General features: G+C 46.7%; 1 protein-coding gene across 4 annotated transcripts in view; it reads right to left on the bottom strand.

The window, feature by feature from the left end:
* The window catches only part of USP43 (ubiquitin specific peptidase 43), an 86,775-nt gene that overhangs the window by 17,008 nt on the left and 41,779 nt on the right, over positions 1 to 27,988 (bottom strand). For 2 of the 4 annotated variants that reach the window (XM_028836011.2, XM_015118592.3), the window contains exons 9-14: positions 21,822 to 21,925; positions 14,050 to 14,127; positions 13,060 to 13,186; positions 12,605 to 12,953; positions 4,348 to 4,506; positions 2,041 to 2,205 (exon numbers count right to left, since the gene is read on the bottom strand). In XM_028836011.2, the coding sequence (XP_028691844.2) occupies positions 2,041 to 2,205; positions 4,348 to 4,506; positions 12,605 to 12,953; positions 13,060 to 13,186; positions 14,050 to 14,127; positions 21,822 to 21,925 (982 nt within the window). The remainder of the gene's footprint in view (positions 1 to 2,040; positions 2,206 to 4,347; positions 4,507 to 12,604; positions 12,954 to 13,059; positions 13,187 to 14,049; positions 14,128 to 21,821; positions 21,926 to 27,988) is intronic. The other 2 variants (XM_028836012.2, XM_015118593.3) reach the window with 1 other exon arrangement.

Raw genomic sequence — 27,988 nt, 5'->3', positions numbered from 1 at the left:
GCCATCGCGCCCGGCCGCTTCATCTGTATTTAAAGCTGCTCCCCATCACTCGCATTACCGCCTGAGCTCCGCCTCCTGTCAGATCAGCGGGGGTATTAGATTCTCATGGGAACACGAAGCCTATTGTGAATTGCGCACATGAGGGATGCAGGTTGCAGGCGCCATATGAGAATCTCATGCCTGATGATCTGAGGTGGAACAGTTTCATCCCAAACCATCCTCACCCCGAGTTGGTGCAAAAATTGTCTTCCATGAAACTGGTCCCTGGTGCCAAAAAGGCTGGGGACTGATGTCTTCCAGGATTCTCAAAATTACTATGTCAAAAAACCTTGACTTCCCTCCAAAATGAACTGTTCCTACCCAACTTTCTCCCATCTCTTTAACTGTGCAGCTCTTCCCCTCGTTATTTAGACCCTAAGCAAGGAGTTATCCTTGACTCTTCTGTTTCCTTCACACCGCACACCCCACATTGGCAAATCCTAGCAGCTCTAGCTTCAAAATATATCCAGTTTGACCATCTCTTACCTAACATGCTAGTTCAAACCACCACTGTCTCCCACCTGGATATAACCATGTTAGTCTCCTGAATGACCTTTCTACGTCCCCACTCTTGCCTCCCTGTGATGTATTCTCCACACAGTAGCCAGAGTAGACTCTCTAAAAACTAGGAATCAGATCAGCCACTTTCCTGCTCAGAACTCTCCAGCAAGCTAAAAAAGTCCATTTTATGGAGGTATGGAGTATAATGATGGTTGCCAGAGGCTGGGAATGGGGGTGGATGAGAGAGGTGGGTTAATAGATACAAACAGGCCAGGTGCGGTGGCTCATGCCTGTAATCCCAGCACTTTGGGAGGCGGAGGCGGGCAGATCACGGGAAGTCAGGAGTGTGAGATCAGCCTGACCAACATGATGAAACCCCGTCTCTATGAAAAGTACAAAAATTAGCCAGACGTAGTGGCAGGTGCCTGTAATCCCAGCTGGAGGCTAAGGCAGGAGAATCGCTTGAACCCAGGAGGCAGAGGTTGCAGTGAGCCGAGATTGCGCCACTGGACTCCAGCTTGTGCGACAGAGTGAGACTCTGTCTCAAAAAAAAAAAAAAAAAAAAAAAAAAAAGTACAAATACACAGTTAGATAAAATAAGTTCTTATGTTTCATAGCACGGGAAGGTGACCACAGTTAATATAAATAGCTAGAAGAGATTTGAAATGTTGCCGGCACAAAGAAATGGTGTTTGAGGTGATGGATATTGTAAATACCCTACTTTGGCCATTACACATTGTACGCATGTATCAAAGTATCACATGTACCCCATATATATGTACAGTTATTATGTGCCAATTTTTTAAAAACAATGACTAAAACAGAAGCATTAAAAAAACAAAACAAAAAACACACATCTCCACTCGCTATCCACTACACTTAGAAGAGTTCAAACTTTATACCTCAAGCTCAGAAAGGTAGGTTCAGACATGGCCTCTGTCCACTCCTGCTCTCTCTACTCCTGCATGTCTCTGCTTCGGCCACAGCTCTGGTTTCTTCAGTCCCTCACACATCCAGTGCTCACTCCCAGCCTTCACCCTGGAGGGTTCCTCTCCTGGAACAAACCCCTAGGCTTCTATATAAGTCACTGTGTCTCACTCAGGGCTCTGCTCTTGTTATCCCCTAGAAAGATATTCCCCACCCACCCTATCTCCAGGACCCTGTGCACCCTCCCTCCTCCACCCCGGGCCTGGATACCCTCTTCCCTGATTCTCTTTGCCATTCTTCCTTCTTTAAGTACCATGTTCCCAGGTTTACTTATTTATAACAGTAAGCTACACAGGGGCAGAGCAAAGGTACCTGTGGCTGGAGGGTAGAGGATGGGGAGAAGCGGGCAAGGAAGGGCAGGTCGTAGAAGATCCCATTTAAGGGATGAACAAACCTCTCGTAATGATGGACGCTTTCCATTCGAGGCTATGAAGTGACAGGGCTTTCATACAGAGCAATAACAATGGACGTTACAGGAAATGAAAATAAACCAAGCACACGTAACCAACGTACCCTTTTCCTGGTTGCAGAGGCTGTTGGTGAAGATGGGAGAGTCGGGAACCTGCGGCAGGGAGGGGCAGGGGGCAGAGCTCCAGGACAGCAGGCTTCCCCTTGTGCTGCCAGCGTAGCTCCCGAGCCGTAGGAGCCAGTGATCGGACAGGGAGGAGCTGGTAGAGCCTGTGGAGGAAACACAGAGAGGGAGGCTGAGCCCAACCCTAGACCTTCAGAGTTCTAGGGGAGCGCTTCACAGCCAGATCCCCATTCCGGCCCCATCCTTCAGCCCCAGAACTACAGAACCAGAGCAGAACTGCAGAAACCAGTCAATGACGAGGGGGGAAACCTGTGATTGGGTACCCATGTGACGAAGCTTACAAGTTTAGGGAGAGGCATTTGAGCACAAAAGGAAAGTATGGGCCGGGGCGCAGTGGCTCACGCCTGTAATCCCAGCACTTACGAAGGCCTAGACGAGCGGATCACCTGAGGTCAGGAGTTCGAGACCAGCCTGACCTACATGATGAAATCCCATCTCTACGAAACATACAAAAAATTAGCCGGGTGTGGTGGCGGGCGCCTGTAATCCCAGTTACTCAGGAGGCTGAGGCAGGAGGATCATGTAAACCTGGGAGGCGGAGGTTGAAGTGAGCCAAGATCGCGCTACTGCACTCCAGCCTGGGCAACAAGAGTGAAACTCCATCTCAAAAAATAAAAAACAAAACAACAACAACAGCAGCAGCAAAGGAAAATACGTTGACAAGCTTTGAAATGCTTTCCATGAAATTCCTTGTCACCAGCTTTGGCATCCTAAATATGTTTTTTGTTTCTTTTCCAGAGTCAAAGGACTGTATTACTCAGAGCTGTAGCCAGAGGCAGAGTAACAGTATTTTATTACCAGTACCAGGGCCCCAGTACACAGAGTTCAACAGGTAATAAGTCATGTTATAGGAGTGTATCCCAAGTTTAGGGAAACCAAATCTTTTACAACGGGCAGTAAGGACCTTTTGCACCACAGAGATACATTGTCTTTTTTTTTTTTTTTTTGAGACGGAGTCTTGCTCTGTCGCCCAGGCTGGGGTGCAGTGGCCGGATCTCAGCTCACTGCAAGCTCCACCTCCCGGGTTTACGCCATTCTCCTGCCTCAGCCTCCTGAGTAGCTGGGACTACAGGCGCCCGCCACCTCGCCCGGCTAGTTTTTTGTATTTTTTTAGTAGAGACGGGGTTTCACCGTGTTAGCCAGGATGGTCTCGATCTCCTGACCTCGTGATCCACCCGTCTCGGCCTCCCAAAGCGCTGGGATTACAGGCTTGAGCCACCGCGCCCGGCCACATTGTCTTTATTACACTGGACAGTTAGAAAACCTTCTTTTCTCTAATAGGACAGGTTTTTACTTCTTTTTTCAATATCTCCTTCTATAAATGGAAGCTGGACTTGCGTTAGGATTGACTTAGACCTGCTGAGGACTCTTGGATTTATTTGGCCATTTTCTGATAACTGTTAGGAGAAAATCTGCTTAATTTTTTTTTTTTTTAATGCTCTCTTGTCCCAAAGATAAGGACAGTTGGTTTGCAGCATGAAACAAATCACACGAAAGGGTCAGCTTTGGCACTTTCTTTCTCCAGTTCCAAGCAAGTTTGAGGCTGTCTAATAAACGAATTTCTGGAGTGCAGCAGGTTTAAACAGCTCCCTTTGAGAGGCTGAGGTGGCTGGATCAAGAGGTCAAGAGATCGAGACTATCCTGGCCAACATGGTGAAACCCTGTCTCTACTAAAAAAAAATTAGCCGAGCATGGTGGTGGCATGTGCCTGTAGTTCCAGCTACTTGGGAGGCTGAGGCAGGAGAATTGCTTGAACCCGGGAGGCGGAGGTTGCAGTGAGCCAAGATCATGCCGCTGCACTCCAGCCTGGTGACAGAGCGAGACTCCCTCTCAAAAAAAAAAAAAAAAAAAAAAAAAGCTACCTTTCCTAGAAAAGTCCAGGATCCTATATAACTGCCCTGCCTTTCCAACAGGACTGACATCAGTTTATATTACACACACCTAATAAAACCTGCTGTGATATGAGACTAGGAATATGGAATTCCACACTGCCAAGTGTCACCTGCCCTGAATACAAATAATTATCCTTTTCCCCTTTCCTGAATTATCATCTATCCATCCCACACCCTGGCAAATGAACAACTAGTCTGTGCTGCTCAGATTCTACAGCAGCAGCCCGGGCTTCCTCTTTCAGATCCTTGCCAACCTCTCCTGGTCCTGCTGAGCCTCTTCCCAGTTCTTTAAGTGACTTCACCACACCCCCTCCTGTCATGAGCAGCAGCACCTACCTCTCATGGAGCTGCTGGCTGACCAGGGAGGGATGCTGTTCCGCTTCTGATAGAAGAGGATATAAGCCCCTCTGGTGTTGACCTCATCTTCTCGAAGCGGTTCCACCGTGCTGTCATCGTAACTGTACCACTGGCCATCCAGAGAGTTCCGGCAGTAGGCTGCAAAGGTCCCAACCCCAAGTCTCAGTTACTGGAGCCCCAAAAGGTAGGAAGACATTTCCCACTGGCAGAGCTGAAAAAGCGGTACGTTTAAACCAGAATGAGAAAAAAAAAAAAAAAAAAACCAGTCCATTTTTGGCCAGAAACGAACTTTTCTGGAATCAGAAAAGATCAATAGGTTATACCCACGGATTCTTACTGATAACAAGTGCTGTTATTATTTTTATTTTTGTTTATTTATTTATTTATTTTGGAGACAGAATTTCGCTCTTTTACCCAGGCTGGAGTGAAGTGGCACCTTCTCGGCTCACGGCAACCTCCCTCCCCCAGGTTCTAGCAATTCTCCTGCCTCAGCCTCCTGGGTAGCTGGGATTACAGGTGCCTGCCACCACACCCGGCTAATATTTGTATTTTTATTAGAGATGGGGTTTCACCATGTTGGCCAGACTGGTCTTGAACTCTTGACCTAAGGTGATCCACCCACCTCGGCCTCCCAAAGTGTTGGGATTACAGGCGTGAGCCACCGCGCCCGGCCAAGAGTACTGTTATTGTAAGTTGAATATTCTACCCCTTCCTCAGGCAAAATCTCTGATAAAAGGGAGCTCCCAAGTCAGGTAGCCAAACAATAATGTCAGCATTCACCCCATTTCTTCTGAGAAGCTTCAAAATGCTTATCTCTGATTACGTATGCAATAAAAGTGAAGACGAGAATCACAATTGGGCTCATGGCATACCTCTTTCTAAGAACTGAAGTCAAACATCTAAGGAAAGTTCATACATATTCTCACCACTTCTCAAACAACCACAACAACATATCCTTTTCCTTGCCCTCTACGTGTCAGCAAATGACAGCATAACCCAGTAATCCGGAGGTTTGCAAACTTCTCCCGTAAGGGACCAGATGACAAATATTGAGGCTTTGCAGGTCACATATGGCCACATATGTTCTCTGACACACGTTCTGCATGCCTTTCTCCCACTTTTAAAATTGTAAAAACCGTTTTTAACCCATAAATTATTAATAAAGTAAAAAAAAAAAAAAAAACCGGCTGGGCACAGTGGCTCACGCCTGTAATCCCAGCACTTTGGGAGGCCAAGGTGGGCAAATCACAAGGTCAGGAGTTGAAGGCCAGCCTGGCCAACATAGTGAAACCCCATCTCTACTAAAAATACAAAAAATTAGCTGGGCGTAGTGGTGGGCGCCTGTAATCCCAGCTACTTGGGAGGCTGAGGCAGGAGAATCGCTTGAACCCAGGAGGCAGAGGTTGCAGTGAGCTGAGATCGTGCCACTGCACTCCAGCCCCGGCAACAGAGTAAGACTCCATCTCAAACAAAAACAACAACAAACAGGCCCTAGATTGGATCCGGCCCGTGGGCCACAGTTTGCTGACCTCCACAGTAATCCAAGCCAGCCACCTAGGAGTTCGTCTTTGCTCTTGCTTTTCCTTCCACTCCACACCTAGTCCAAAAGCCAGACCTATTGATTCTACTTTCAAAATATGTCTCGAATATCTTGATTGTCAACACCAGCATCTCAGCCAATGGCGTCTCTCACTCAGCCCCTGAAGCACCCTCCGAACTGGAATTCCAACTTCCACTCTAGATCCCTTCTACATATTCTCCATACAGCAGAGCAACTAGTTTGATTTGTACACTAGATTATGTCTTCACTCCTCTGCTTAGAACCTTTAAATGATTTATCATCCCTTTGGAAAAAATGCAAACTCCCATCCATGGCCTAGAGTGTCCTGCCCACTTCTCCAGCCCCACCCTTCGTCACTTAGCCCCAGACGGCCGCACTTCATCCAGGCTCTCATCATGTCTTAAACACACTGAACGCTTTCTGCCTCAGGGCCTTTGCACGTGCTACGGGCTCTGCTCATAATGCGATTCCTCCCATTATTCACATAGCTAGTTGTATCTCATCCTTAGCTCTGAGCCTACCTGTGACATCCTTGGAGAGGCCTTATTATCTATCACAGACACAGTCAATCAGTCGATCAGTCGCCCTTTCAAAATGCCAGGTAGTGAAAGTGCTAAAACGATAAGCATCCTTTTATTGTCTGTCCCCAAAGTGAGACTGAAGCCCCATGAGGGCAGGTCTCGTATTTGTCTTGTTCATTACTGAAGCTCCAGGACCTAGTGCAGGGTCTGGCACAGAACGGGTACTTAATAGATATTTGTGCAATGAATTAATGAGCAAAGATCCTGGATTTCTTTCTAGTTCAGTGTCTTCCAAACTGCCAGTCATCAGCCCATCAGGACACTGGTAATCAGTGCACTTAAAAAAATGTTTAATAAATAAAAAATAAAATATTTTAAAGCTTTTTTTTTTTTTTTTTTTTTTGAGACGGAGTCTCGCTCTGTTGCCCAGGCTGGAGTGCAGTGCCACGATCTCAGCTCACTGCAAGCTCTGCCTCCTGGGTTCACTCCATTCTCCTGCCTCAGCCTCCCAAGTAGCTGGGACTACAGGCGCCCGCCAACACGCCTGGCTAATTTTTTTGTATTTTTAGTAGAGACGGGGTTTCACTGTATTAGCCAGGATGGTCTCGATCTCCTGACCTAGTGATCCGCCCGTCTTGGCCTCCCGAAGTGCTGGGATTACAGGCGTGAGCCACCACGCCCAGCCAAAGCATTTTTAAAATTAATTAATATGTTATTCCGGAACAGAATGGACTAAGGTATATCACATGTAGCAAATGTAATTATCGTGTCATGAAATTCTGTTTTGTCTTAATCTATGTATGTACACATAAACACACATACGCACATATGTAAATAGATGTGCACACCAGGAGGTCATGATGGAACCCAGTGTTTCATTTTGCCATTTAGTCAAGTGCCTCATCATAATATTTTATTTCATTTAACATCTTTTAAGTTTATTTTGATATGTAAAATGGCAAACAAAAATCCACTAAAAACAAAAAATACATCTATGGTGTGACAGCATTTATGTAAAAGTATACGGCAACTTGAAAGCTACCAATTGTTGGGGCCTACAATATGAGAAGCCTCTTACATATTTTAGTTCTAGTCATAAAAATCCCGGGCTGGCCACGGAGACTCACGCCTCTAATCCCAGCCCTTTGGGAGGCCAAGGCAGGCAGATCACGAGGTCAGGAGTTCAAGATCAGCCTGGCTAACACAGTGAAACCTCGTCTCTACTAAAAGTACAAAAAATTAGCTGGGTATGATGGTACGCGCCTGTAGTCCCAGTTACTCAGGAGGCTGAGACAGGATAATTGCTAGAACCCGGGAGGCAGAGGTTTCAGTGAGCCGATATCGTGCCATTGCACTCCAGCCTGGGTAACAGAGTGAGACTCCATCTCAAAAAAAAAAAAAAAAATTAATATCTAATATGGCAGATGGCATCTCAAGGAATAAATCTGGCTTTTCCATGAGTAGTGATCTTGGGACAAATTGGCAACTCCGGGGGGATAAAGTTGGACCTCTTTCTCTCAAGAACATTAAGAAACTCCAAATCAAGGATTTAAATGTAATAAGCTAAAACCAAGTAGAAAACTCAAGAGAAACACTTTTTAATCTTAGAGTGAAAAAGGCTTTCTAATCATGACTCAAAATCCAAATGATTGACAATTTTACCTAGAAAAGCAAAAATAAAAACTTTCTGCATGGCAAAAAATTTCCACAGGAATAGCCAACTGACAGATGTTACACAGGGAACGAATACTTGCAATTTATATTACAGAAAAGAGGTGAATCTCATAGTCCATTAAGAATTAGAGCATCTAGAAATTGATGGGAAAAAGACTAATAATTTATTTGAAAAACAGTCAAGGACACGGATAGACAGTTTACAGGAAAGGAACCACAATGACTCAAACATACAAAAAGATGCTCAAGCTCACACTATTAAGACGCTAAATATTCAACTTACACTGAGATACCATTTTCCTCCTATTAGATTGGCAAAAATCCAAAAGTGTGATTGCACACTCTACTGGAAAGGCTACAGAGAACCAGGTGCTCTCTTACTCTTATCAGAGTGCAAACTGCTATGACCCTTTGTGCAGGACATCTTGTTCATGCTTGTTACAACACAGACACAGCTATTCCAATTCTGAGAATTTATCCCACCAATAAACTTCCATATCTAGAAAATGACATTATCTAAAGGGTTATGACAGCAATATTTTTTTGTGTGTGTGTGTGTGTGTGTTTTTAATTGAGAAAGAGTCTCGCTCTGTCACCCAGGCTGGAGTGCAGTGGTGCAATCTTGGCTCATTGCAATCTCCACCTCTGGGTTCAAGCAATTCTCCTGCCTCAGCCCTCCTAGTAGCTGGGACTACAGGCAGATGCCACCACGCCTGGCTGATTTTTGTATTTTTAGTAGAGACAGGGTTTCATCACGTTGGCCAGGCTGGTCTTGAACTCCTGACCTCAAATGATCTGCCTGCCTCAGCCTCCCAAAGTGCTGGGATTACAGGCGTGAGCCACTACACCCAGCCGACAGCAACATTTGTAATAGTAGAAGAATGAATTGGTCCAACGTCCATCTACAGAGTATTTAATAAATTGTTATATTTATTTAGTGCATTTACATTTATAAAAGAAGATGGAGAAGCTGTCTAGAAATGAGGACATGAAAAGATTTCCAAGATAGATTTTCAGGGAAAAAAAAAAAAAGCCAGGTGCAACACAGCAAATAGTACTTTTACTTAAATCAGGGGGAGGGGAGAAAATACATAAAATCAACACATATATATGTATATATAAAAATATACTCACAATTGCTTGTATTTACATAAAGAAACTGTGGAAGAATAGTACACAAGAAACTACTAAAAATGGTTACCTATAAATGAGGAGGAGGTAGATGAGGAACAAAGATAGAATCAAAACTTGTCACTGTCCATGTTTTTTAGGCTGTGTGAATTTTGAAACATAGGCATGCATTACCCACTCAACACATTTAAAATGAAACAAAAGGCATTTGAGATTTCTAAAACCCTGAAATGTGGTAGAACTATCATACTTCCAAGAAGCAAATAATTAAAAAGGAATAAAAATGTCAAGAGATGAGATAGAAAGCAACAGCTCAGCTTTGAGGGCCCAGCAAGCAGATAGAGTGGAGGTCACACACTTGCCTTTGGCAAGGAAGGGGTTCAACACAGAGTGCCTGGGGGAGGTGGAGGGGTCCAGGGGGGCAGGAAGGGGGCCACCCACCAGCTGTAGCCCCAGAGGCTCAGTATTGGATGTGTCAGGAATCACAAGAAGTCAAGTCAAGTGAGGACTCAAAACAAAACCAAGATGCTCTGAAAAAGAAACCTAAGACTAGGCCAGGCACAGTGGCTCACGCCTGTAATCCCAGCACTTTGGGAGGCCGAGAAAGGGAGATCATTTGAGGTCAGGAGTTCAAGACCAGACTGGCCAACATGGCGAAACCCCGTCTCTACTAAAAAATACAAAAATTAGCTGGGTGTGGTGGCAGGCACCTGTAATCCCAGCTACTCAGGAGGCTGGGGCAGGAGAATCACTTGAACCCAGGAGGCAGAGATTGCAGTGAGCCGAGATCGCTACCACTGCACTCTAGCCTGGGTGACATAGTGAGATTCCATCTCACAAAAAAACAAAACAAAAAAGCACAAAGATTATGTCCCAGACCTGAAGATCACATGTCTGCAGACACACAGGTCCCCTGAACGCAGGTCCCAACACAAGCAACGAGAAAGACCCACAGGGAAGCACACTCTGTGAAATTCCAGAGCACCTGTGATAAAGAACCTGAAAAAGCTTCCAGAGAGAAAAATATATCCTATCCTAGACAAAGGAACAGAAATCAGACTGGCCTGATTCATTCTCAACAGCAAAACCCCACTCCAGACCCCACTCCACATGGAGCAACATTGTTGATTTTCCATCACGGACTTTATGTCCCACCAGGCTATCAATCAGGTGTGGGAATAAAGGTATTTCCTGACACGTAAGCACTCCAGAGGTCAAGCTCCCATCACCCTTTCCTAGGAAGTCACCGAGGGTGTGCTTCCCCTAAATGAGGGAGTTGACACTCATCGACAACACCCTACATGGCTTGGAGACTTGTTCCTATCAAGAATCACTCATCTCGGCAGGGCAGAAGCTACTGAACCTGGAGCCAGGGTGACCCAGGTTTGAAGCCCAGGCTCTGCCATTTAACGGGCAGTGCACACTGTCTTGAGGGAAAAGATGGTGTATGCTGGCACAGACGAGAACAAGTGGCCCGGGTCTTACCCAGGGCTGTGCTGGCTGCAGACACTGCCCTGCCTCCCACCTCGCCAGTCCTTTATTCCCCTTGGACTCTTCTCCCTTTGGTTTTAGTATTAAGTAGGTTCTTTCCTGGCAGGTGGTGGTACACTGTGTGTACAAACACAGACCCAGGAGATCTCTGCAAGGGGAACCTCCCAGGGACTGTGTCCCTTCTGCTGCCAAACCACCGCCCCCCAAATCGGGCATTCTGCTCTGTAACGCTCACCCCAGGAGGGGCCTGGATCTCGCTTTTCATAAGGCAGACACCAACGCTTCTCACGCCTATGCTACTTCTAACTCCCTGCTGTGGTTTTACATCACTGCCCTTAATTTATGTTGGGGCCACCCCGTGGGTTTATAGATGGGGAGGCAGCACGTTCAGCATGGGAAATGACAAGGTCCAGGTTCCAGCTGTCCTTATTTTCACCATTCATGTGTGCACGGGGACTCATTCAGCCATAACACTCTTAGTAAAAAAAAAAAAAAAAAAAAAATCTGAGTAACAGAGATGCCTCCCAAGATACATATGGGCCTCAAGGGATTCCTGCTGAGCTATTTTCAGCCCAGAGAAGTGAGACAGGGGAAGTGGCTGGACAGAACGGTCCCAGCAGTTACAAAGGTGGCAAGGCCTCATCTGGAGCAGGACAGCTGTGGAAGAACAGGCTGGCACCGCACAACAGCATAAGGCGGCCACTGTGAGCTGAAAGCGGTTTTGGTGGCCCCCATAACCCTCACCGTGACCAGCCCAGGCTGGCCCAGTGTAACCCGGCCGTCCAGTGCATCTCTGTCCAATCAGGTGGTCCCCAGCCTGTAACGGCATCCTCATTTCTCTTTCTCCATGGGGGCCTGTTCCATCCATTCTCCAATGACGGAAATCATGCCCTAAACCCCTTAGACTACTAAGGCTCACCCTGATGACCCTCCACGCTATCTGCATGGTGGAGACACTCAACTGCTGCAGCTACCAATAGGCTTCTCACCGTCACTGAGATGCCCTGGTCGGGGAGAAGCAAACAAACGAGACATAATCGAGAAAAATGATCCGTCATGACACTCTCTGAAAGCCCTCAAAGGGATGATTATAAACAATTGAGAAAATCGTCTGGTCATTTGTTTCTGCCCTTCCCTTCATCCGCTGCTCTCAAGTTCCCCAGAGGAACAAACGTGGAAAGTACACCACAGAATACAAGGCCACCAAATCCGGTAAGTAAGATTCCTCACGCTGAATCGCAGATGAGAATGAACGTCACTCTCTCGGTTCCAATAATGACCTCCCATATTTCATATGGTTGAAAATTTGGGTGATAACTAACCTCTGTTTGTTGGTTTATTTGTTTTGGAGACAGGGTCTCACTCTGTTGCCCAGGCTGGAGTACAGTGGTGCAATCATGGTTCACCACAGCCTCAGTCTCCTGGGCTCAAGGGATCCTCCCATCTCAGCCTCCTGAGCAGCTAGTACTACAAGTGTAAGCCACAATGCCTAGTTCATTTTTTTTTTTCTTCATTTTTTTTTGTAGAGACGGGGTCTTGCTCTGTTGCCTAGGCTGGTCTCGAACTCGTGGCCTCAAGTGATTCTTCCACCTCAGCCTCCCAAAGTGCTGGGATTACAGGCATGAGCTACCGCATCAGGCCTAACTTTATATATTCCAACCTCCAACCTAACTCAACGTCAACTCTGTAGCTGGGACAAGGTCCCTTCTGCTCTGGCACATGCCCTGGTGTGCAGTGGGTGAGGGGTCAGATCTCACTAAGTGCCCCAGGGAGCTCAGCATCCGAGCGGCACCCATTCCGGGGACATCTCGAGGCTGTGGCCACAGCTGCATTGGCAGAAAGGCAAGGCAAGGCTCACCTGTGTAATGCCCACCTTGCAGGTTGCCGTGGTGGTTGCAGACGGCGTACAGGTCGTACAGGAAGTCCAGCGGGCAACTGGTGGGCAGGCAGCCCGGCGGCTTCCAGGAAGGCCAGGGGCCCAGTCCTGCCTCGGGGCTGGTGCTTCTCTGGGCCACATGGGGAGCCATGTTGAGTCCAGAAAGCGGAAACTTCACCAGCGTGGAGAGCTTGTTTCTTCTCTCGCCCACCTGGCAGAACCTCTTGAGGTGGATGATGAGGATGTCAGGCAGCGTCCACAAACTCAGCTTCACCATCCCCTGCTGCAGGACTTGGCAGTGCGGACACTTCCAGGCGTCGTCCTGGGCCAGCTGGAAAGGAAACCACCCGGACTGTGAGGCCCCCGCGGCACGTGGCCAACCCACCAAAGGCAGCCAGCCCCCTTCCCGGCCGGGGCGTGGACCCCCAGGGCAGGACCTGCTCCTCCTTGGTGTAGAACTGAAAACATTCATCCAAGGTACAGCTGTGCTGCTGGTGCGCCTGCTGCTGCTGCCACACGCTGTCGGCATCCTGCGCCCGCTCCTCCTGGAGGTTCCCGAACAGGCTGCACGGAGAGGACACCCACGGCGTTCAGGACTTTCCCGCTCCGAGACGGGCTTCGCCTATGTCTCTACTCACAGCAAACCCGCCACAAGGCATCGGCCAGGCGACGCTACCGTGCCCTGTCTATGGGTTCCTGGGGAGCTGCAGGCATCCTTCGGACTCAGCACTATATTCTACTGGAATTCTCTCTCCCCCACCAGCTCCTACAGGGACCAGGTCCTTGGCTTATTCATCTTTGTTTTCCTCACCCTAGCACAGGGCCTGGCACCTAGTAGTTGATCAATAAATACTTGCTGGAGTGAACAATGTCCTTTCTTAAAGCAAGGCTGATGCCCTCAGTGTTACAGAGGTAGCCAAGTGTGGTAATGAGGAGCACGGACTCCAGCCAGAGGGTCTGGGTTCAAATCCCAGCTCTACCAGTGTATGAGCTGTGTGCTCTCCAGCAATTGCTTAACCTCTCTGTGCCTCAGTTTCCACCTCTGAGAAATGTGGATTACAGAAGTACCCACCCCAGACCACCCACACATAGGGTGTGAAGAAGATTAAATAAATCCCCTATACACACGTAAAGTGTTCAGAGCAGTGACTGGCACGGGGTGAGTGGGTGGGTGCTGCGTAACTGTCTACTGTGACTGCGGTTACTACTCTTGACATCACCCACCACCACCACTGTCACTCCATTCCTGTCACTGTTATTTACATACAGAAAATTCTCACTCAGGCATCTCGCAGGAACGGGTTACACTGGCTCAAAGATGTGGGCACCCTGCCTGCAGCCATGCTGGGGGAAGCTGCATCCAGGGAAACCTGGGCACCGAGAGGCCCTGTCTCAGCTCTGTGGGAGGTAAATTCCCTTGAACTCACCGCTCCTTGACAGAGCTATCCCACTCCACCGCCAGCTTGACATGTGGAGGGCCTCCCGGCCTCCTGAGATGCAAAGCCCTGAGAAGAGAACAAGGGAGCCCATCAGAAAACACGGGACCTCCTTCCCGCAGCTCTTCAGGGCTCAGCAGTCTCCCTGCAACCCGGGGACTGATGTTCCAAACAGAAATACCCAAACTGCCTGTAAGCCAAGGTCAGCCATCCTCGGAGGCTGCTAAGTCGGCTGAAGGCTCCGTCTCAGACCTTCAGACCTACCTCATAGTGCCCTCCCCTCACTCCCATGGCAGCCTGTGAGCTCTATAGATTTGGGATTACTTTGAGGAGACAGATCAGCTGTTCCACTGCAGCCGCAGCTACCCTCTCAGCGTCTCCAGGGCACTTCCACTTGACCATCCTACACAAATACCCAATACTGAGGAAGCCCAAAGAGCTGCTACCTTGCCCCCCACTGCAGTGCAGAAGGAGCACCCTTAAGCCCCCCTCCACGACCTAAGAAGTCTTCTGCCTCCAAACCCTCCAGTGCATAGAAAATCCCAGTGCCCTGTCAACCTGTAGCTCTTTCCAACCACTTGGGCCCAGCCCATTTCAGAAAAGGTGGATCAGCCTCAATACAGAAAAGATGGGAAGAGAGCAAAGTGGAGGACATGAGGTTTTATCCTGAAATCAATAGGAACAGACACAAGTGATGGCAACGTCCGCACCCAAAGGAGTGTTTCGAATGTGTTGCAAGGAAAGGGGGATGTCAGATGAGTCCCAAACTATCACTAAGATGATCTGGTAACAGGTTTTGAGCTCATGGAAGGCACAAAGTCCTATGGCTGAGCACGGACAGGTCGGAGCTGGAGTTGTGGCACCTTCCTGAGTGAGCCAGGAGGGAGCGAGGAACAAGGTATGTCTGGGAGTTCTCCCAGCCCGGTGAGCCCTGATGGGTTGGGACAAACACTGATTGCCCCCTCATTTTCCTGTAGATGCAGAGAATCATGCTGCCTCCTCATCCTCACTCCTTCCAAAGGAGGAGAAGTGCCTTATCTGATTGGTGGGATTGTAGAAGAAGGTGGGCTCTACCTCCTGTCATTAGGCCTACCTATGTCCTACAACCTAGCCACCCGCCGTTCTCCCCCATCCGTGCCTTGCGTTTCTTGGAAGCAGCTCTGTCTGGCAGGCGGAAGACAAAGTATGTGACCAATATTCCATTCTGAGGAGACAAACTGGGGACCCCTAGATCTAAGCTTCTTTCTTTAGGTCCCCCAAATTTTCCATTTCCACAATGACGGAGACCTGCCATTGGGGAGATCTGCCTTGGCGGAGGTCAGTGGGTGCATCATTTAATTCTGGGGGAACACATTTGAAAGCCCAAATTGGACTCATTTAAGGATCTAAGCAGGATCCTTAAATCAGTCTTACTAATAAACTTAAAATGTTCATCTCTTTCTGCCTCAATCCACAGTCTACTCTTCGACTGGAATTTAAACATGGAAGTGGAAAAGGAAAACAGGTACCTTCATGCTCCAAGTTTATTGTACAAAACTCCTTAGGACAGGGAAAGAAAGAGGTGTGGCTGTCGCCCAACTTCCCTCTTTACATGGAAATCAGATTGTCACTAGAGGGTGAGATTACCTCCCCCGACCACAGCTCTGATACAAAAAGAAAGAAGGCCTTATTCAATGTTTATGGAGATGCTATTCCAAGAAATGTACAAACCTAACAATCCCCACCCTTAACGGGCCGATAGGCTAATGGGAGGAGCCCACAGAGATCATTCTAATGCACTCAGGAGTCTGGGGACACACACCCCGGGCTGCTCTGAAGGACAGATAGGCAGGACCTGGCCAGAGGAATGACTGAGACCTTAAAAGCAAATGTAACATAAACAAACATTGAAAACTGGGACTTAATTAAACTAAAGAGGTCTGCACAGCAAAAGAAGCTATCAACAGAATAAAAGAGGCAGCCGACAGGATGGGAGAAAATTTTTGCAAACTATGCATCTGACAAAGGACTAATATCCAGAATATATAAGGGACTTAAGTCAACAAAAACAAATAATCCTATTAAAAAGTGAGCAAAGGACATGAAAGACACCTCTCCAAAGAAGACATACAAGTAAGTGGCCAACGAACATATTAAAAACTGCTCATCATCGCTAATCATCAGGGAAATGCAAATGAAAGCTACAATGAAATACCATCTCTCATCAGTCCAAAGGCTATTATTAAAAAGTCAGAAAATAGGCCGGGCGCGGTGGCTCAAGCCTGTAATCCCAGCACTTTGGGAGGCTGGAGATCAAGACCATCCTGGCTAACACGGTGAAACCCGTCTCTACTAAAAAATACAAAAAACTAGCCGGGCGAGGTGGCGGGCGCCTGTAGTCCCAGCTACACGGGAGGCTGAGGCAGGAGAATAGTGTAAACCTGGGAGGCAGAGCTTGCAGTGAGCTGAGATCCAGCCTGGGCGACAGAGCGAGACTCCATTTCAAAAAACAAAAAAGGTCAGAAAATAACAGATATTGGTGAGGATGCAGAGAAAAGAGAACGCTTAGGCACTGTTGGTTGGAATGTACATTGGTTCAACTCCTATGGAAAAAAGTATGGTGATTTTTCAAAGAACTAAAAACTCAACTCAGCAATTCTGCTCCTGGGTATCAACCCAAAGGAAAATAAATCATTGTATCAAAAAGACACCTGCACTCATACATTTATCACAGCACTGGTCACAACAGTAAGGCCATGGAGTCAACCTGAGTGTCCACTGATGGTGGACTGGATAAAGAAAATGTGATACGGGTACACCATAGAACACTACACAGCCAAAAAAAAATGAATTCCTGTTTTTTGCAGCAACATGGATGAAGCTGGAGGCCATTATCCTAAGTGAATGAATGCGGAAACAGAAAATCAAATACCACATGTTCTCATTATAAGTGGGAGCTAAACCATGGGCACACATGGACATAAACATGGGAACAATAGACATTGAGCACTGCAAAATGGGGGAGGGAAAAAGGGGGAGAGGAAAAACTAGTACTGAGTACTACACTCACTATTTGAGTGATGGGTTCAATAGAAACTCAAACCCCAGAATTATATAATATACCCATATAAAAACCTGCACATGTACCTATGAATCTTTAAAAAAAACAAAAGTATATAAGTGAGAAGACAACATTCACCCAAGAAAGTTATAGAAATAAAAATAAATAAAAAATACAAATTTAAGAAATTTTTATCTTTATTATTTATTTTTGAGACACAGTCTTGCTCTGTTGCCCAGGCTGGAGTGCAGTGGAACAATCTCGGCTCACTGCAAGTTCCACATCCCGGGTTAAAGCGATTCTCCTGCCTCAGCCTGCCAAGTAGCTGGGATTACAGGTGTGCGCCACCACGCCTGGCTAATTTTTGTATTTTCGGTAGAAATGCGGTTTCACCATGTTGGTCAGGCTGGGTCTGAACTTCTGGCCTCAAGTGATCCACCCGCCTCGGCCTCCCGAAGTGCTGGGATTACAGGCGTGAGCCACCGTGCCTGGCCCAAAAATTTAATGAATTTTTTACAAAAGTCAGTCAGGGGAACCAGAGGGGAAAGGACACACAGGTGGAGAACTCAGCAGTAGAAGGCAGGGTGTGTGCTGGAAGATCCCAGCACAGTGAGGGACAGGCCACATGGGAGAGGGAGGGCTCTGTAGGCCACCCTCACAAGTGTGGACTTTAGCCTGTGGGCACCGGGAGACCACCCAGTGGTCTCTAACACCAAGGACACTGGACGGATTCAGGTAAGTGAAACAGGAGGCTGCCAGAGCAATCCAGATAGGACATGATCAGGGCCTAAATTCAGGCAACGGTGTCAATGTGGAGAGGAGTGGAGAGATCTGGGGAAGTGCCAGGATAGGGAACAGATAAGACCTGAAAATGGACTGAATGGAAGGACAAAGCAGAAAGAAGGGATCAGGGGTGATGCCAGGTTCCTAGCTTGAGTCCCTGAGTAGATGGTGGTGTCACCATTTAGACACAAAGATGGGAAATGAAAAGCTTTAAGCAAGAAGAGTTCAGACTCACAAGTGTTTAGTTACCCGTGCCTATGAGGCATGTAAGTAGGACAGGCGGGTCTGCAATCTAGAGAAAAATCTGGGCAGGAGATATGGATCTGGGAGACTTTGGCCTAAAGGCGGTAGACAGAACCAAGAGTAAGACCATCCAGGGATGGGGCCAGGCACGGTGGCTCACACCTGTAATCCCAGCACTTTGGGAGGCAGAGGTGGGCAGACTGCCTGAGCTCAGGAGTTTGGGACCAGCCTGGGCAACACGGTGAAACCCTGTCTCTACTAAAATACAAAAATTTAGACGGGCGTGGCAGCGTGCCCCTGTAGTCCCAGCTACTGAGGAGGCTGAGGCAGAATTGCTTGAACCCGAGAGGCGGAGCTTGCAGTGAGCCGAGATCGCGCCACTGCACTCCAGCCTAGGCGACAGAGTGAGACTCTGTCTGAAAAAAAAAAAAAAATCGTCCATAAATGGAAACCAGAGGGCCAGGTGTGGAATGCTGAGACCCAATAATGTTTGAGCATCCAGAGAGGGAGAGGAAGATTTCAAACAGACAAAAAAAAAAAAAAAAAAAAAAAAAAAAAAAAACTCATAGGAGATATATTTCTAGGTGGTGCATACATACAATGGAATATTATTCACCCCTAAAAAGGAAGGAAATTCTAACGTGTGCTGCAACATGGGTGAACCTTGAAAATACGGTGCTTAGTGAAATAAGCCAAACACAGAAGGATAAACACTATGATTCCTGCTACCTGAGGCACCTACAGTTGTCAAATTCATAGGACAGAGAGTAGAGTGGTGGTTTTCCAGAGACTAAGGAAGACGAAGGGGAGGGATGCTGTGTGATAAGTACACAGTTTCCATTTTGCAAGATGAAAGAGCTCTGGAGTTGGATGGTGGCAATGGCTGTATAACAAGGTGAATGTAACAATTCCACTGAACTGCACACCTTAAAGTGGTTATAATGTAATTTTGGCGCCGGGTGGTGGCTCACGCCTGTAATCCCAGCACTTTGGGAGGCTGAGGCGGGCGGATCGTGAGGTCAGGAGATCGAGACCATGCTGGCTAACACGGTGAAACTCCATCTCTACTACAAATACAAAATATTAGCCGGGCGTGGTGGCGGGCACCTGTAGTCCCAGCTACTCGGGAGGCTGAGGCAGGAGAATCACTTGAACCCGGGAAGTGGAGGTTGCAGTGAACCGAGATTGCGCCACTGCACTCCAGGCTGGATGACAGAGCAAGACTCCATCTCAAAAAAAAAAAAAAAAAGGAATTTTTGTATTTGTGTATTTTATCAAAAAGAAAATAAAGAATTTCCTATAGAACAAAGAGATGTTGGGATAGGCATGGAAGAGGCAGGGCAAAGGCTAAATGGAGAGCCCTGTGAAAGAGGTAAAGGTCACTTCAGATGCCAGAGAGAGCTGTACCAGCAGGGCTGGGACTGGGATTGTGGGGTGGGGTGGGGATGGGGATGGGGTGAACAAGGGCCAGACTGTAGTGAGGTGTCCAGTGAATGGAAGGTGTGGGCCAGGAGAGGTGTGATCTCAAGAGGACATCCTTTAGGATGGTCAGCTTGCTGGACAACTCTACTCAATTCTAGTGCTTCTCAAACTACCTATGATAAAAGACTAGTTTGACGGTTTGTTTCCAAACCACTGCAGACCAATACTTTTATAAAAAGAAATAACGGGCCGGGTGCGGTGGCTCACACCTGTAATCCCACCACTTTGGGAGGCAGAGGCAGGTGGGTCACTTGAGGTCAGGAGTTCGAGACCAGCCTGACCAACGTGGTGAAACCCTGTCTCTACTAAAAATAAAAAAAATTAACCGGGCGTGGTGGCACGTGCCTATACTCCTAGCTACTTGGGAGGCTAAGGCAGGAAAATTGCTTGAACCCAGAAGGCGGAGGCTGCAGGGAGCCGAGATTGCGCCACTGCACTCGAGCCTGGAAGACAAAGGGAGACTCTGTCTCAAAAACAAACAAACAAACAAATAAATAAATAAATAAATATAAAAAGTAATGGGGGGTGAGGAAAGACATACAAAATATAAGTTCCTTTTTTTTTTTTTTTTTTTTTTTGAGACGGAGTCTCGCTCTGCCGCCCAGGCTGGAGTGCAGTGGCCGGATCTCAGCTCACTGCAAGCTCCGCCTCCCGGGTTCACGCCATTCTCCTGCCTCAGCCTCCGGAGTAGCTGGGACTACAGGCGCCCACCACCGCGCCCGGCTAGTTTTTTGTATTTTTTAGTAGAGACGGGGTTTCACCGTGTTAGCCAGGATGGTCTCGATCTCCTGACCTCGTGATCCGCCCATCTCGGCCTCCCAAAGTGCTGGGATTACAGGCTTGAGCCACCGCGCCCGGCCTAAGTTCCATTTTTAAAAGAAATTATTTTATCCACCATATTATAGATTACTCTTTGCTTTAACATTCGTAAGTGCTTCCTCTCAAGTTCTTGTCATGGGCTGGTGACAGTCAGTTCATAGGCTGGCAGTCTACAGAACCACTTTGGGTGGCACAGTTCTTATCTCCAAGACTGAGTGTGGGAAGGGGGTTCCTCTTCCTGGGGCTCCCTCTCCCTGGGAGACCCAAGCAGGCCCTTGAGGATCCTTCTCCTGCCTCCCTAACTCTGTAAAGCAAAAGCATGCATCAGCCAAGGAGGATGTGGATGGGGTGTAGGCCACAGAACCTTCTGGCTCACCCGCTACCCTGGTTCCTGGTCTCTTTAGAAGGGGAGAGGCCCATCTCAGTCAGGCTGAATTTGGCTGACCAAGTCAGGAAATCAGAGGACCTTACTGAGAACCTGGGGTCTATGGAAAAATAAAGAGAAGTGCCAGACATTCATTTATAGAGCGGAACTGTCCATAGATGCTGCAACGACCTGGGGATTGTTTTGCAAGGCCACACGCACCGGAAGGCTATCAAGGTAGCAACCAGAGACACAGCCACACTGGCTTTAAGCCTCAGGCACAGTCCACAATCTCTTACAGTTTAGGACCAATGAATTAGCTGTAGAATCTTCACGTATCCTAGGGAGATATTCCTGTTGAATTCAGGAGCACGGCCGGATTGAACGAATTCGGTGTTCTGTTTTTTTTTTGGTTTTGGTTTTTTGAGATTGAGTCTTGCTCTGTCACCCAGGCTGGAGTGCAGTGGCGCGATCTCAGCTCACTGCAACCTCCAACTCCCTGGTTCAGGCAATTCCCCTGCCTCAGCCTCCTGAGTAGCTAGGATTATAGGCGCATGCTACCATACCTGGCTAATTTTTTTGTATTTTTAGTAGAGATGGGGTTTCACCAAGTGGGCCAGACTGGTCTCCAAATCCTGACCCCAGGCAATCCACCCACCTCAGCCTCTGAAAGCGCTGGGATTACAGGCATGAACCACCATGCCCGGCCGAATTTGGGTTTTAGTTAGATCAATCTGGGTTCAAATTTGGGCTTGCCTATTAACTAGCTGTTTAAGTGTGATCAAGTTAACTAATCTCTGAGAACACTGGTGTCCTCCACATCTTTGAAGTGGACATAGTAGTGCCTCTTTAGACACAAGAGTTCAAAGCACAGAATATGCCCAGTGATCTAACATAGCGGCTGGTACTGGAGAGGTAAATGATCAAGAATAACGAACACTACGAGCAATCTCATTGACACATACCCTCAAAGGACTCTAGTAAAATAAGATAGGGTTCATTAACTTACTGAACCTGGACCTTCCCCCTTACCTGTCAACTGCCCAGTGACACAGGGGCCGACTGTCCTTCGGAGACAAATAGCTGCAGGCTACAGAGAGTCCCACAACACGAATGGAGAACAGAGATCCCAGGTTCTGCCAAGACAAAAACAGACATAAGTCATTATGTAGCCCCTATATTGATTTAAATTAGACTCTAAAGTGGCGCATACATTAAAAAATATAATCATTATTTTCCATAGTGTATTTTGAATATTCCCGTAATAATTAGAATTCAAAATTAAGAGACAAAAACCTCATTTTTTTTAAAAGATTCACACTATACCTTGTAACGCAGTGATCTAATACTGTGTTTAATACGTTAAACCTTCCCCCCAAAAATGAACACGGTGTGTTTAAATAGCAAATGCTTAACTGGGGCAGATACTGGTACATTTAATGGAACATAAATCAATCATGTTAATTAACTTTTTTTTTTTTTTTTTTTTTTTTTGAGACGGAGTCTCGCTCTGTCACCCAGGCTGGAGTGCAGTGGCCTGATCTCAGCTCACTGCAAGCTCCGCCTCCCGGGTTTATGCCATTCTCCTGCCTCAGCCTCCCGAGTAGCTGGGACTACAGGCACCCGCCACCTCGCCCGGCTAGTTTTTTTTGTATTTTTTTAGTAGAGACGGGGTTTCACTGTTTTAGCCAGGATGGTCTCGATCTCCTGACCTCGTGATCCGCCCGTCTCGGCCTCCCAAAGTGCTGGGATTACAGGCTTGAGCCACCGCGCCCGGCCTCATGTTAATTAACTTTTAATAGGTAACTTAACCTACTTTATGAAGATGATTATCATCCCCACAATGAGGCAATTTTCTAAAAGCCAGTTCATGTATATTTTACAGGCAAAGTAAATATTTACACATTTTTAAATAAGCCACATAAAGAGATAGCACCTTAGTTATTATTCTAAGATATGTGTTTATCATATTCGAACTTTTCTGAAATTGAAATGAGGCTTACAATGACATATTTAATGGAAGATGCCTCTTAACAATTCAATGCAATGAACAACTCAATTTAAAAAATGGGCAAACATTTGAGTAGCTACTTCTCCAAAGAGGTACAGACGGCCAAGAAGCCCATGAAAAGATCAGCAACATCATTAGTCATTAGAGAAATGCAAATCAAGACCACGTTGAGGCACCACTTCACACCCACTGGGATGGCTATAATTAAATTTTTTTTGAGACATTGAAGTCTCACTCTGTCGCCCAGGCTGGAGTGCAGTGGCACAATCTTGGCTCACTACAACCTCCCCCTCCCGAGGTCAAGTGATTCTCCTGCCTCGGCCTCCTGAGCAGCTGGAATTGCAGGCGCCCGCCACCACGCCTGGCTAATTTTTGTATTTTTAGTAGAGATGGGGTTTCATCATATTGGCCGGGCTGCTCTCAACACCTGACCTCAGGTGATCTGCCCACCTCGGCCTCCCAAAGTGCTGGGATTGCAGGCGTGAGCCACTGTGCCCAGCCTACAACTAAATGTTTTTGTTGGTGGTGGTGGTGGTGGTTTTTTTTTCTGAGACGGAGTCTCGCTCTGTCTCCCAGGCTGGAGTGCAGTGGCGCAATCTCGGCTCACTGCAAGCTCCGCCTCCCGGGTTCACGCCATTCTCCTGCCTCAGCCTCCCGAGTAGCTGGGACTACACCACGCCCGGCTAGGTTTTTTTTTGTTTTTTGGTTTTTTTTGTATTTTTCGTAGAGACAGGGTTTCACCATATTAGCCAGGATGGTCTCGATCTCCTGACCTCACCCACCTCAGCCTCCCAAAGGGCTAGGATTACAGGCGTGAGCCACTGCACCTGGCCTATTTTTTTTTTAAATGGAAAATAACAAGCATTGGCAAGAATTTGGAGAAACTGGAACCCTTATGCATTGCTGGTGGGAATGTAAAATGGATAGTTGGGAATGTAAAATGGATGGTACCGCTGCTGTAGAAAACAGTTCAGCAGTTTCTCAAAAGGTTAAATGTTCAACTACCATATAACCTTCAATTCTCTCAGGTGTATATCTAAGAGTCGCAAGGAGGGGCTTGAACAGATATTTATACACCAATGTTCACAGCAGCATGATTCACAAGTCAAAAGAAAGAAATAACCCAAGTGTCCACCAACGATGGATAGATAAACAAAATGTGGGATGTATACACAACAGAATATTATTTAGCCTTAAAAATGAAGGCAGCCCAGCGCGGTGGCTCACGCCTGTAATCCCAGCACTTTGGGCGGCTGAGGCAGGTGGATCACCTGAGGTTGGGAGTTCGAGATCAGCCTGACCAACATGGAGAAACCCCGTCTCTACTAAAAATACAAAAAAATTAGCCGGGTGTTGTGGCGCATGCCTGTAATCCCAGCTACTCGGGAGGCTGAGGCAGGAGAATCACTTGAATCTGGGAGGTGGAGGTTGCAGTGAGCTGAAATCATGCCATTGCACTCCAGCCTGGGCAACAAGAGTGAAACGCCATCTCAAAAAAAGAAAAAAAAAAAAATGAAGGAAATTCTGAGATATGCTACAACATGGATGACCCTTGAAAACATGACATTTAGTGAAATAAGTCAGATGTAAAAAGATAAATATTATATTATTCTAGTTATATAAGGTACCTAAAACAGGAAAATTCATACAGATGGAAAGTAGAATGGTAGTTACAAGGAGCTAGGGAGAGGAGAAAATGGGGAATTGTTGTTTAATAGGTACAAAGTTTTGTTTGTTTGTTTGTTTTTGAGACAGTCTTGCTCTGTCACCCAGGCTGGAGTACAGTGGTACGATCTCGGCTCACTACAACCTCCACCTCCCTGGTTCAAGTGATTCTCCTGCCTCAGCCTCCCGAGTAGCTGGGATTACAGGTGCCCACCACCACACCTGGCTAATTTTTGTATTTTTGGTAGAGATGGGGTTTCACTGTGTTGGTCAGGCTGATCTCGAACTCCTGACCTCAGGTGATCCGTCTGCCTCGGCCTTCTAAAGTGCTGGGAGTACAGGCGTGAGCCACCACGCCCGGCCAACGTTTTTGTTTTTTAACAGGTATAAAGTTTTTGTTTTGATCGGTATAATGTTTAATAAAGTTTTTGTTGATGATGAAAAAATTGGGGGTATACATAGTAGTGATGGTGATACAATGTTGTAAATGTAATTAATATACACTTATGAGTGGTTAAAACAAATAAAAGTATATATCTTTTACCAAAATTTTTTAAAAAAATCAACGGGGTCTTCATTCAAATAATAGAAACAGATGCTTAAATTTGTCACTGATAATCTCGACAACCAGAAATAAAATAAAATTTTCTTCCAAACTCTGACAAAGGTAAAAGGCAGACGCATTTTCTTAAAAACCGTGGAGGAAAGACAGGTTGAATTAGAGGAAAACAAGAGAAAAGCGTCACAATTCCAGGAAAGAGGAACGACACATGGCAGGACAGAATGACCCGAAACAGACCCAGAGAGCTGTGAGCCGACCCCTTTGGCTGTGGGAGCTGATGTGTGCAGGGAGTATCGGCCACAAGGCTGGTGGGTAAACTGGAACTGGGCTGCAGGGGGTCTTGAGTGTGAAGGGCAGGGAGCTCGTACGTCTAGCCAAACTCTAACCATGTTCTAGTTCATCTACGGCTTCAACAAAGAGGAAATCAACATCTGGAAGTAAGATGACTTCAGGGGCTTTGATTGAAGGTTGGCCACGAAAAGGTGTCCTCCCTAAGGAGAATGTTAACTTAAATCTGGGGGAGAAAGCTCTTTTTCCTCCGCCCCTAATGGAGCCTTGCTGTTTAGATAGCAAAGGCTAGCCACCATCACAGCACCAACGTCTGCATAGAGGCAGCCTACTCTGCCTGCACACAAATAGTGCTGGCCTCACACACCCCCGTTTACAAAATACCATAAAAACGTTTGGGTAGCCAGGCATGGTGGCTCATGCCTGTAATCCCAGCACTTTGGGAGGCCAATGTGGGAGGACTTCTTGAGGCCAGGAGTTCGAGACCAACCTGGGCAATACAGTGAGACCCCATCTCTGCAAAAAATTTAAAATAATTAACCAGGCATGATGGCAGGTGCTTGTAGTCCCAGCTACTTGGAAGGATGAGGTGGGAGGATCACTTGAGCCCAGGAGTTCAAGGCTGCAGTGAGCTACGATCACACCACCACACTCCAGCCTGGCCAACAGAGTGGGACTCTATCTCTTTAAAAAAAAAAAAAAATTGGCAATGACAGCTCTTATTTTTTTCATAACACATGCAAATTAATCCTATCCAGTAAATTGGTCATTTTTGTAAGAAACTTTCTCGTTCTCTATTCTTGGCTAGGGAGGCTCATGTCCAAACCTTCAGTACACATATGTTTAATCTCTTCAGTTCAATGTGGAGACTTCTGAACATATTGTCTTCAAATGACTATATTTGAACCAGTATTTAATACAGTATTAAAAGAATTATGGGTTAAACGGATGAGCTAGGTTGGAAGCCTCACAACCGTCTAGAACACATTACTCCTACAGAAAATCATGTCTGACCATACATTTACCTGTGAAGCTGTGGAAAAGCATCTGCGGCTAAGTCAAAGGTTGTCTGTATTAGGATTTTGCTGGCCTCCTTGATTACTTGATCCATTTCTGAAATTGAAATTGGGCCGGGCACAGTGGCTCACACTTGTAATCCCAACACTTTGGGAGGCTTAGGCGGATGGATCAACTGAGTCCAGGAGTTCAAGACCACCCTGGGCAAAATGGTGAAATGTCTCTAACAAAAAAAAAAATTAGCTGGGTGCGGTGCCACACGCCTGTAGTGCCAGCTACTCAGGATGCAGAGGTGGGAGGACCACTTGAGCCTGGGAGGTCAAAGATGCAGTGAGCCATTACCACACCACTGCACTCCAGCCTGGGTGTCAGAGTGAGACCCTGTCTCAAAAATAAAATAAAGCTGAAATGACTGCAAAGGTATGGAGGCAAAAGTACAGGTGGAGCCGGGCACGGTGGCTCACACCTGTAATCCCAGCACTTTGGGAGGCTGAGGAGGGAGGATCACGAGGTCAAGAGATTGAGACCATCCTGGCCAACATGGTGAAATACCATCTCTACTAAATATACAAAAATTAGCTGGGCGTGGTGGTGCTCGCCTGTGGTCCTAGCTACTCGGGAGGCTGAGGCAGGATAATCGCTTGAACCTGGGAGGCGGAGGTTGCAGTGAGCCAAGATCGCACCACTGCACTCCAGCCTGGTGACGGAGTGAGACTCTATCTCCAAAAAAAAAAAAAAAAAGTACAGGTGTGTGAGCAGGTAAGAGTAAGGACAGCTGAGTTAAATGCTCACATGAAAATGGTTTCATGTATTGCAATAATCAGTAGCTTAAGGTTTGGGAGAAGGCAAAACTCTCACTGGATAGACTGACCTACTTGCAGAGGAGTTTCTAATTTGGGCCCTTTGGTGGATCTGCTCTACAATACATTGAACAAAATGCTTCAGAGATAAAAGTTGGGACAAATGTAGTGAAGGTTTTTAACAAAGTGTTATTTGGTATAAATCCTAAATCAAACATATGGTTTTTGCTGAGCAGGAAGGAGCATGAATTAGGAGGAATTATCTCTGAGATAAGATCTGTGTGTGCTCCAAATAAAAAGCTTTTACTATGGGAATAGTTAGGGGAAAACAGGAATCTGACGCAACTGACCTGTCCCTAAAAATTTCAACATCTTCAAGCAACCATCAGAAAAGTTTCTGACATTATAGGAGCTAAAAAAAAAATCAACAGTTCTTAAACATACTGTTTTTGTTTGGAAACTATCAATCTGAGAATAAATAAACAAGGCAAATATTGTTTTCCTTTGAGTTATCTTAGCTTTTAAAAAATCTGGACAAAATTATTTTAACATCTAGATTTTCATATTTGGACATAATCATTTTAATTTTCCACAGAAATTCTATCTCAAGTCCCTTGAAATTGTTGATTTAAGGCCGGGCGCGGTGGCTCAAGCCTGTAATCCCAGCACTTTGGGAGGCCGAGATGGGCGGATCACGAGGTCAGGAGATCGAGACCATCCTGGCTAACACGGTGAAACCCCGTCTCTACTAAGAAATACAAAAAATAGCCGGGCGAGGTGGCAGCGCCTGTAGTCCCAGCTACTCGGGAGGCTGAGGCAGGAGAATGGCGTGAACCCGGGAGGCGGAGCTTGCAGT

Source organism: Macaca mulatta, chromosome 16 (genome assembly GCF_049350105.2).
Source record: "Macaca mulatta isolate MMU2019108-1 chromosome 16, T2T-MMU8v2.0, whole genome shotgun sequence".
NCBI classification, from domain to species: domain Eukaryota; kingdom Metazoa; phylum Chordata; class Mammalia; order Primates; family Cercopithecidae; genus Macaca; species Macaca mulatta.
Note: the sequence above shows the minus strand (reverse complement) of the source record. Positions and strands in the feature narration are given on the sequence as shown.